Raw genomic sequence first — 10,792 nt, 5'->3', positions numbered from 1 at the left:
AATATAGCTTCCTCGCGTTTGGGACACAGCTCAGAATATTGCATTAAGATTTAGTCGCACCACCATGCTCTCAAATCTGCATTGTAGTAGAGTGCATTGGATGCATTATAGCATTCAACATATAATTATGTGACATAATCCCATCACTTACTGACGATGCTACAGGTTTCCATAGGAGTGCTTGTAATGTTAGATTTTGATCCGGCATAAGCCTATACATTTCCTTCGAAAATGCCGACCCTGAAAATTAAACTCCAACTTCCAAACTAAATTGAGGGCTCCCAACGGATTATACTTGCACACCTCCAAGTGTATAACACCTCAAGTGGCTTCTCAACTTCTCTCTGTATCAAATCCTTAACCATTACACGCAACCTAGACATCGGGTACCCAACTCTTTCCAGTTTGAAATATAAATTCTGTTTTAGCAGAAAGAGATGAGTAAGAACAAAAAATGGATTTGAGTTCTCTGGGCTTCAGTAGGCCCAGACATGCAATGACAAACTGAGATCACCAGCCAGGATTTAAGCTTAAAAGAGAACAGTGTCTGATGGCCATAGGAGCTGAGAGGCGAACCTTAAAATAGGAAATGATTATCAGAAAACAGCAAGCAAAAGAAGGTATGTCTGCGAACGGGTGTGGGATATCAAAGCTCGAATCTCCTAATCGTGCGCCAACGTATTTTATAGATCTCCGCTTGGCTAACAATTCAAACCTCATTATGTCACCCGCTTTTTAGTGGCAGAAGAATAATACCTGCTGGTCAGCAGTACAATGCAAATAGGATGTCCATGGTGTATTTGTCCAGGATGTAGCAGATAACACAGTGGTGAGACATACTGAAATGTGCAAGCAACACTTGATAAATCCAAAATATGATCAAGAAATAAACCGAAAAACCAAAACTCTGGTGCCCAGATGCACGACAGGCAGCATATTTGGCTGCTGTATTATTACAAACCAAAGGAAAGCCTGTTAACAGCATTTCTTCAATAAAGAGACAAAGCCCCTCAGGGTTTGGATCATAAAAGACATACAAAATCTCAGATGAAGTTCCGTATGTCCAGTGATTTTGCATCTACCATCTGCTCATCCTTGAATTCCTCCCTGTAGATATACATTATAAGAAACCAGGCAAGGTTGATGCGTAGAACACAAATATAAAGCAAGTTATACTAGTGAATTCAATGTCACAAATCCATTTAAATATATGATTTTGCACTTAATTCATACACTTTAATAGATACAGAATGTATCAAAAGGGTGTAGTCTGTCGGTGCATGTGATACTAGATATTTCTATCTTGTCTTGTAAAACATGCAGCCCTCTAAATTGATTAAGAGCATCGAGCTTAACCCAGATATATACGATACATGCAAGCTCACATATGTCTGAATGAACTTTAATGCACAAATATATTTACTTGCATTCAGATTTAAAATTAAGCTGATGCAGATAGCAAACTAATAAATGCTACAATAGCCAATGCAATAAAATCTTGGATGGCTGTCCAAGAGTTTGGTCTGAAACAGTCTCAACAGCAAGAACCTCACATACTGATTTTTTGGTCCATACACTGCAATGCATCAGATGCATAGGTCATCCTTTTCCCAAGATCCTTTAATGCAGACAAATAATATTTCTATTAAGATCATAAATATACAAACCTCTTCAACTGGGTCTCCATTGCCTCCTGAGCATCCTTCTTTAGCTCCTGCAATTGCTCTTTGGCGATTTTCAGTTCCAGCTCTTCCTCGTACTTGGGAAGATCTTCCTTTTTAACGCCAAGCCTAATTCAAAGTTTCATTAACAGAAATTAACAAGGTTAAAATTCACAACAAAAAGCTGTCTGGGAACTGTAAGCAGGGAAAATAAGAGCAGGTGAGAGTGCATAAAATAAGACTTGTGTGATGCCTCCTACATTATCAGATGTTAACAATTTATGACACTAGGATATAAAAGTTAATTTATAAAGCTATAATTCATTGATGATGTAACCAGAGAGTAGTTATGATACAGATAACATGATGAAAGCAATTTATAAGCATATTATGTTCAAATAAGGTATAGTTTTTTGATGTCCTTGGTCTGCATCCATGTAAGTGCACACAAATAACTGACATACTTGATAAGAAAACTGACATCTACAATACAGACCAGCAATTATATGCATAAAAAGAAGAAGAGCGTAAATTTCTCAAGAAAGAATGAAACAAAATTATTACGGTGCCAGAAGATATCATGCATTACATACTTTTTGTTGATCTTGTCAAACTCAGCTAAGAGAAGACCCATGTTCTTCTTGTCAGACCTCATAAGTGGCTTCTTAATCTCTTTCTCAACCTTTTCTAATGCTTCCATCATCATAGCCTCAGCACCTAGGTCATCAGTAAGGCTACTCCTGAAAACGAAAAAAAAGAACTATATGAGGTCCCAATAACAAAAGATGGTAGATTTCTCACAGAAGCATGTAAATATAATTTCATCCCTATAAATTCTTGAAGCTCACTAACAAAAAATTCATTGAATTGCATCTGATGAAATAGAAAGGATTAATAAATGCATAGAAATAAACAAAGAGAAGTACCCTTTGTATTATGTTCTCCACTAATGCATATAAAAATAAATAAATTAATCGAATTAAAATTTCAACACTTGGATGACTGGAATCTATTTATTATATTAGTAAGATAAGTAGACACTTTAAAGATGCCCCAAGATCATAGTTTTCTCAAGCACATTGTTTACACATTTCTACAACCTTCTCATGGTTAAACTACTTTGGATTTATTCCCTTATTACTGACCAATGTTCAAGTGTATCTGATTTTTAAATGATTATAGATGCAAAATTACTATGGAAAGAAGACAAGATTGGATATCATTGGACTTAAAAAATCTTGCTAATTAAGGTTCATAGGAAACATTATTATTGATACGTATTTGATCTTTTATTGCCGAGTTTTGTCACAATGAAAGCCTGAATGCCTTTTTGTTCCCAAGGAAATCATATTCATTCATATAAATATAATCTTCTTAACAACCATTTCGAGCAAGGCTACGCATTATCAAACCATTACCGTGGCAACTAACTCGTGATTGCATGCAGATACTACATTTTGCAGAGATGATGCTTTCCCATAACACCAATTGCAATCTGCTAGCTAATGCATGCCCTAGCCTCTACATATTATTTCTATCTTCAAATTTTCTACCTTGTTAAAAATTAAGTATTAGATAAATTAAATTCGACTTCTCAATAATTTAAGAAGCCAATTTTAGACCCAAAAAAAAGGAGAGAATTGAACATAACTTCCCTAATGAACAACTTGTTATAACTGGTTTATATGGAAGAAGACATACATCACACAAGGATATTGAAAAAGTGGTAACATTTAGTTAATGCGGCCATCATACCATAATACATGGAAAATAGTTAACCAATTAACCTAGGAAAGAAGTAATGGTAAGCTATGCATATGGAAAGTCCAGCAACCTAAAATAGAAATTAATCAAGAATAATCAACCAGATTTAAGAAGCAAATAACACTATATACTTGATTCGTATCTCTTGTAGCGTCAACAAATATGTCCGAGCATCAGGAATGCCTTGTGTCTGTTGTTCAATGGTGTATTTAATTCGTTGAGATTCTGAGAACAAATCCGCCCTGCATAAAGACCAGATTATAAAAAACAATAAGTCTTTCAAACTTAAAATCAGAGGACAATAAACTTATCCTGCGAAGATGGTACAAAATAAAAAAATCAGATAGTAATGGCATGCAACAGTGCCAACATCAACTAATCAGCTACTAGTTGGAGAGGATAAAGCTGAACATTGGCTAGGAACCTAAGAATCTTCTGAAATTTCATGTGGGAAGGAACATCAATGAAAAGTTTCAGCTTTTCCTTAACCTAGACAACATAGTTGATATCTTATTTCAACAACACAAAGTACAGTTTTTATTAAAGAAAGTCTATTCCTATAAACCCAAAAACGGACTGAAACCCAACAGACCAAATGGTTTCAGCTAGTCTAGATCATGCTATGCCAAACCGACCCAAACCGGATGGTTCAGCCCATACCCCAAGACGGTTCGTCTGTGCAGGTCAGTTCAGCCTTTAAACCATCCCCTGACGGCTTCAAGACCCGTGGATCAAATCAAATAAAAGGATTCAAGGGTTGAACCAATTGGATTTGACTTATTGGCATGAAATAAAAGGATTTGGACCTGTTCCTTCTTGTGCCCCTCCTTCGACTGATACCTTCGAAACCCGACAACAAGAGTCTTCTCGCACTCCGCGTCACGAAGACCCTTCGAAAACCTAACCGCCGAGGCACCACCGACAAGGTGAGTCGACTGCCCCGCTCTCTCTCGTTATCCCTCTCCCCACACTTCATCAGCGTTGACTCCCTTCAACCGCTCCTCTCTCTCCCTCTCCCTTCCCCCTCCCTCTCCTCCTCTCCATGGGCTCCCTCTCCCTCTCCCTTCCTCCCTCCTTCCCTCCCTCCCTATCCCCCTCCCTCTTCGGCTATACCTGTTTCGGTATGACCTGAAATGGCATAGTACAAGCACAGTGCAGACTTGTATCATGCCAAATCGATCATCGGCCAATATGTCTTCTGGTACCAATTCGGCAAACCTACGTTTAGACTATAAAAAAATTTCAAACCTGACAGCCCCAGATACAAGTATGAGCTGCTGAAAATCCTTCTAGGTTGTACTTTGTTCAAATCCACTTTAGACAAACTTCTCAATGTTTTTGCAATGCACAACAGAGCTACAGCTGAAATCACTGATCTGAAAAAAGAGTAAGGATGAGGATGAGGATGAGGATGAAGGAGAATCAAGGATATACGATTAGATATAGAAAACGAAACCTCCATGGAGGAACTAATTCATTCGATGTAACCCACAAGTCACATAAAGTTCATAACTCTTCATATAACCATAATTATAGACCCATAAACAACCTATAACAATGTTTTCTAATCATAAGAGGACTCTCGACTCACCTATAATGAAGATAAAACTTCAACCAACATGATTTGACTCAACATAGGATTCCTAGACAATCTAAACCCTCTATATTAACAAACTACTCTCCTTAGACTCCTATGTTTAACTAAAAACAACCAATCCTTAGCCTTCTAAAACATAAACCCGAGAAAAATAAAAATCTATGCATTTTCTGCATTATAACATCAAGCTAACCAGTAACAACAATAGACGGAGGTTGCTAAGAGAACTTTCATTTCATAGGATCAAAAGTACCCTCCATAAAAGAATTTTTTGTTAAATGTAATGTAAGTAGTAATTCATCAAAACAAAATTTACAAAAGGGAGCACTCTATTTTCTTACTCTAGTTTAAACAAAACATATCATAATTATTCACTAACAATATTTGATAATATATAGAAGACACATCTAACTGTCAGATACAATTTTTTTAATAACATTAACCTATTGTTATATTCTTTCTAAGTAAATTTTCAGTATTGAGAATGTCTTATGAAGCAGTCAAGTGACAACAGCACCAACTCTGAAAGAAATTGTTTGACTGTTCAATAATTTTTTTTCTGCATATGGTATTTTATGAAACAGATGACCATTATTAGTTAATATTACTGTGACAGATAAATGTCATGATGCCAATAACTATTTTAGCAGGCATACGGTCATGGTCTTCTCTTAGAATCAAAATTCCATGGTCAAATACCAAGAGACAGGTTCTGATATAGAAAACCAGTGAAAGTAATTCTAAATATTACATGATTAGATGATCCATATAGAAACCTTATATACACCTCACTAAAAGCACTTTGACAAATAAAGGAAGTACAGACAGAGCAAGGAGAGTCAACAAGAAGCCAAATATTGATAATTAAGCTTCGTCAACTAATAACTCTTCAGAAGCAAAACAAAGTCTTACTTTTCTCTAACAGTCTTCATAACCTTTGCATATTGAGCCACTGCTGCAGAATCATCAGGATCAATTGTGATCTTTTCCCTTCGCAGTATCCCAAGGGCTGTCTCAAATTTGTTCTTTACCTCATAGAAGATGTTCTTCAGCATCTCTTCCAGTAGGAAATATTAGCCATTGTCAGTAATTAAATATATAAAGAAGACTAACTACTTAAATAAAATTTATGAGCATCAATTAAAGTAGCTTCCACTAAAGAGCTTGAAAGCACCAATCACAAATTAATAACAGAAGTCAAATTGTACCATATAACTTTGGGTCTGCATAAATTTCATTACAATAATCAGTCAGCAGAGGAGATATAGAAAGACTTGCACCAGATCTAGTAAGAGTTCCCCTGACATGATCAGGAATGAGGGCGAAACCAATGAGATGACTGCAAATTGGTTGATAAGACTCAAGTTTCTTTCAATTCAATTGACTACTGAAATGAAAAGAAAACAGCTTAAAACTTATAAGAACTCCATCATGTGCTAAATTAAAGATCATTCCATAAGAGATGGGTGAGTAACAGAATTTTCATTTCTGGCACAGTTAATCACCCTTTTACTTATGGATTGAAAATAGCTTACATATTCGTGGCATAGTTAACCATCCTTTTACTCTAGTTAAATTTAAAATATTAATAAATCTTGTCACATTTGACTCATTGTAAAACAAGTAACAAGAAGAAAAGGAGAAAAAGAACTGATGGTATTGAAAAGGAAGAAAGAGTAATTAAAGACTTCTGTATGACATAGATAAAGAAAGTGAGGAAGAATAAGAGAAAGAAAGAACACAAGAAAAGGATAAGAGGAATCATGCCTATCCATGCTCAAAGAAAAGGGACAAGCCCTCTCCCAGGGCTGGACCAGGATTTGATGCTGTTTTTTTCTTTTCTTTTCTTTTTTTTTTTTTTTTTTGGGGGGGGGGGGGGGGGGGGGGTCTTTATATTCTTTATAATATTATAATGAATAATAAGAAATTTTTGAACAAAAATATGCAATAACTTATGCTGATGAAGGATTATGTTGATGGTACTAACTGGCTTTCAATCATTGAACCCATACAAAAAATAAGATTGCATAAGTTTCCATGGGCTGTTGTAATAAAACCAAGAATTTATAAATATTTTCTTAGAAAATTAACAAAGTTATAGTGGTACTCACCTTCCTCTGCAAAATTTGATGATTCAGGGTGAGAAATTGAAAAGGCAGAACAAACTATAAATAACCAGAAGAAGGGAAGATAAAAGAGTTTAAGAAGGATCCAAGCTACCTTGAGAGTTGAGATAGTGAGAAAGGAACGTGGAAGAGTTTACTTGATAAATGAATATAAACGGCTTCTCTATCTCCGAGTTTCCATAAAATTTAGAATAGAAAAATAAAAATAAGAAACTTGGAATGGTTTTAATTGGCTTTGGTCCCCTAGTTTCCATACAAATTAGAATATTACTTTCCAATCAATCATCTCCATCTCCTAGTTTCCATATGAATTAGACATACTTATACTGTCATCCTCAGTCCTATAAGAGATATACATGGTGGCGCCTACAGTTGTTATGAAACTGATTCATATGAGGTCGTGGCTTCACAACACCTCCAGATACCAAGAAATGTGGCAACAAATAAAACCATACAGTAACAGGGGGCTGTAGGATTTTCTTTCCAAGCTTCATGGGGGCTAAGCAAGGTGGGCAGCATTGCCAAACATTTTAAGACAAGTCTTTGGCTTACAAATTTTTCAGATTCTTTTGGAAGGGGGGCATGCAAATGTGGCACCGCCCCTGCCCTCTCCCATCAATTAGGGTCAATAGTCAACAATTGTTTTTAATATTTACATTACGTATATCACATCTTAGGAATTTATGCAGTATCCGATGCACTTAACATACATATACTTGAGAATACATCGGGTTACTTGACCTCAGAAACAAAATTACATAAGTTTAATACACAAATGATAGTTATACTAATAGCATATGCATTTGTACCGACATGCTTAACTACATATGAAATAAACCATTTTGTAACTTGAGATATAACTAAATAAAATTTATATAACATATAAAACCACAAAAGTGAACTATGTAATGACATGATTAATACAAAGTATTAGGTTTTTCACAAGCTGCAGTGGGAACACAAGCATGGACAATATTTAATGGAGGAAATAATAAAATTCATGTGGATTTCGATTGAAAGCGGAAAAAGGAAAAGGAATTACAGGAAGCATAAGCATTGTTGGGGAATTTTGCAACACCATCATTTAAGAATTCTTGCTCTAGAGGTTGTTCCCACCTAGGCCACAACTAAGGCCTGAAAGCCTAGGCAACTAGGAGAATCACCATGGTGGCAATGTTGACAAGAGCATTCAACAAAAAAGCAAGTAAAATGACCCGTTAATTAAATAAAATCCGATCACCACCAACATCCTAGTAAAGAGGCATCATTATGGCATGAAAAATAGCAGCCAAAAACAGGCAATCGCCTGAAGTAAAAGGAGAAGAAACAATAAGACACTTTGACCAGTTTCCTTTAACAAGCAGGTTTTGTTACTCAGTTGTGATAGAATATTAGAAAGGCACTCCTCCTCAAAAGCATTTCTCAAAAGCCACAACACAATCTAAAGAAACCTATTGAATAATATTACAACCCTCTCTCATGACCTCCTCCAAATGCATCTAAAGTAATCTATTGGATAATAGCTACCTCCTTAAGATGCATGTTAAGAAAAAAAAATCTTCAAACAAAGCCAGGATCTTACTTCATTAAATTTTTAGACCATAATTGTCTGAACACATATTCTCTGTAGAAATCTAATCAATCAACCATAAAGTAACAGAAATCTTGAATGAATTTCTAAATGTCTGCAAAACATAATTAAAAGATTTGAAACATAACACAAGTGTTTTTTTTAATCAGCCTTTTCATACGCAATCAATAAAAGAACGTCCATTTAATCTGCTTACCATCTCCCTTAAGGGGAGGTAGCTTAGATGGAGCAGCTTCTTTGGCATAGGAGCGTACCGAGACAGCATGTTCATGAGGCAGAATAACTTGAGAAGCATACAACTGCAACATCACAGATGTCAGGAAGATACGACCATGGACAGTGAGGTGGGAACAGAATAGTCCTAATTTATCAAGGAAATCTTAGCAACTCATTCCAAATCAAACTAAAAAATCAGCAAGAAAATAAAAACCGAAAAAGATAATAAAATCAAACAAATCGTTGCACCCGTAGAAATCTCACAACATGATTGTTAACAAAATTACAGAAAAATGAAGTTTTAATGACAAAAACCCACTCATAAGCAGCATAGAGGCTGAAGCCAAACAACAACAACCAAGTAGAAACTACTTGTAGCAGAATATCTGAAAATAAATAAAACAAACAGTAGAGACATCAAAAGAATATTCTCACAACGATTGACAGGGTAGCATCAAAGTACTGACTGAACTCAAATGCGACAAGGTGTCAGCCTAAGAAAATGCATTCCAAGATAAGAGAAATTTCTCACTATTGTCAGCTTTAACCTGGTACCATTGGTTAGCATTTTGAAAATAAAAATGTCAACTTTCAAATAAATGGTTGTGACTCTTGAGAGCTGAGACTATTCAACTCAAGATTGAAATGTGTGACATCGATTTCATCGGAAAGGATCAAGTAATTGTCTTTCACCAACCATAATTGCTATACACATGAAGATCAAATCACAGCACATATAGATTCGGTAAAAAGTACAATTTCATGGCAACCAATTACAATCAGAATTCATACACAAACCAACATTTCAGGCACAGAATAATAAAAATGAAAAAAAAAAAAAAGGAATCCTGTACCAAAAGATAAAACCATGAACCAGAAAACATTCATTAAAATTTCCATCATTTCCTATCTTAAAAGGAAACCACCTTCCGCTAGAGCAATACGATTCAAATAAAAAAAAGAAAAGAAAAAAAAAAGATACAAGTGAGGGCTTTGATTTCCAGAATCACAGGAAGGAAAGGCAAAACCCTAGGAAAACTCTCCAGAAGAACAACCTTGGAGAAACATTGATTTATTAACAAGTAATCGAGAATAAATCAGAAATAACAACACGAATCAAGAAACCTTGTGGAGAGATCATCGCAGATCGCGAAAGATGCGTCCACCTCATCAGATCCAGCCATGTTTAGCGGGCGATGAGGGTTTTGCTTCGGAGATCGAGAGAGAGAGAGAGAGAAAGAGAAGGGTACCTGACGGGATCGAGAGAGGAAGCGAGAAGCCAACGCCATGGCCGCCGGAGCTCCGAGACCGTTCCGCGGTGTCGTTTCTTCCGATCGCTTGCTTTCAGCCGTCTCGGTTCTCACGGTGCTACAGCTACGTTACGATGCGATCTCCCTTTTTTTATAGCCGTAGGATGATCCCCTTGGCGTGGCACCGAGAAACAACCAAACCCGGGTCCAAATAGATCGGAGTCCTGGATGCGGTCTGGAGCCGGGATCGCGTTGAAGAGAAGAGAGTTTTTTTTGCATGAATATTTTTAAAAAATTTAAATTTATGTAAATATTTATGTACAATTTATATTTATTTTTTATCTTTATAATATGCTGTTTTTATACAAATGCGGGCTTCTAACACCATTAATAAAAACCGTATTTACTTTAACTAAAAATAAAATAGAATTTTGAAATTATTGTTTTGTCCCCCATCATAATTGTTTTATAAATATTTTTCTTCACACACCTACCCATTAAAAATATTTTAATTATTTTAATTTGAAATCGTTAATTTTTTAACAGCGTTGATGGTGTGAATACATATGCAAAAATAAGAATAAAAA

The 10,792-nt window shown here is 35.7% G+C and overlaps 1 protein-coding gene across 1 annotated transcript; it reads right to left on the bottom strand.

Moving 5' to 3' along the window:
* Nucleotides 1–840: 840 nt before the first annotated feature.
* Nucleotides 841–10,454, bottom strand: MGP1 (MALE GAMETOPHYTE DEFECTIVE 1). The gene is made up of 7 exons (XM_008803659.6): nucleotides 10,206–10,454; nucleotides 8,936–9,038; nucleotides 5,935–6,079; nucleotides 3,557–3,667; nucleotides 2,255–2,401; nucleotides 1,668–1,790; nucleotides 841–1,107 (listed from the first exon to the last, which is right to left on the bottom strand). The coding sequence occupies exons 1-7, from the start codon at nucleotides 10,242–10,244 to the stop codon at nucleotides 1,044–1,046; spliced, it is 732 nt and encodes a 243-aa protein (XP_008801881.1). The 5' UTR covers nucleotides 10,245–10,454; the 3' UTR covers nucleotides 841–1,043.
* Between the last annotated feature and the right edge of the window lie 338 nt (nucleotides 10,455–10,792).

Source organism: Phoenix dactylifera, chromosome 2 (assembly GCF_051530095.1).
Source record: "Phoenix dactylifera cultivar Ajwa chromosome 2, Ajwa_hap1_PhDact_Kaust_v1.1, whole genome shotgun sequence".
NCBI lineage: Eukaryota > Viridiplantae > Streptophyta > Magnoliopsida > Arecales > Arecaceae > Phoenix > Phoenix dactylifera.
Note: the sequence above shows the minus strand (reverse complement) of the source record. Positions and strands in the feature narration are given on the sequence as shown.

Coding starts and splice junctions, on each gene's coding strand:
- MGP1 (XM_008803659.6), bottom strand. CDS start 10,244: ATGGCGTTGGCTTCTCGCTTCCTCTCTCGATCCCGTCAG. Junction 3,668..5,934: donor ATGAAGACTGTTAGAGAAAA/GTAAGACTTTGT, acceptor GTCTTTATGCAG/GGCGGATTTGTTCTCAGAAT. Junction 2,402..3,556: donor CTACAAGAGATACGAATCAA/GTATATAGTGTT, acceptor TTTCGTTTTCAG/GAGTAGCCTTACTGATGACC.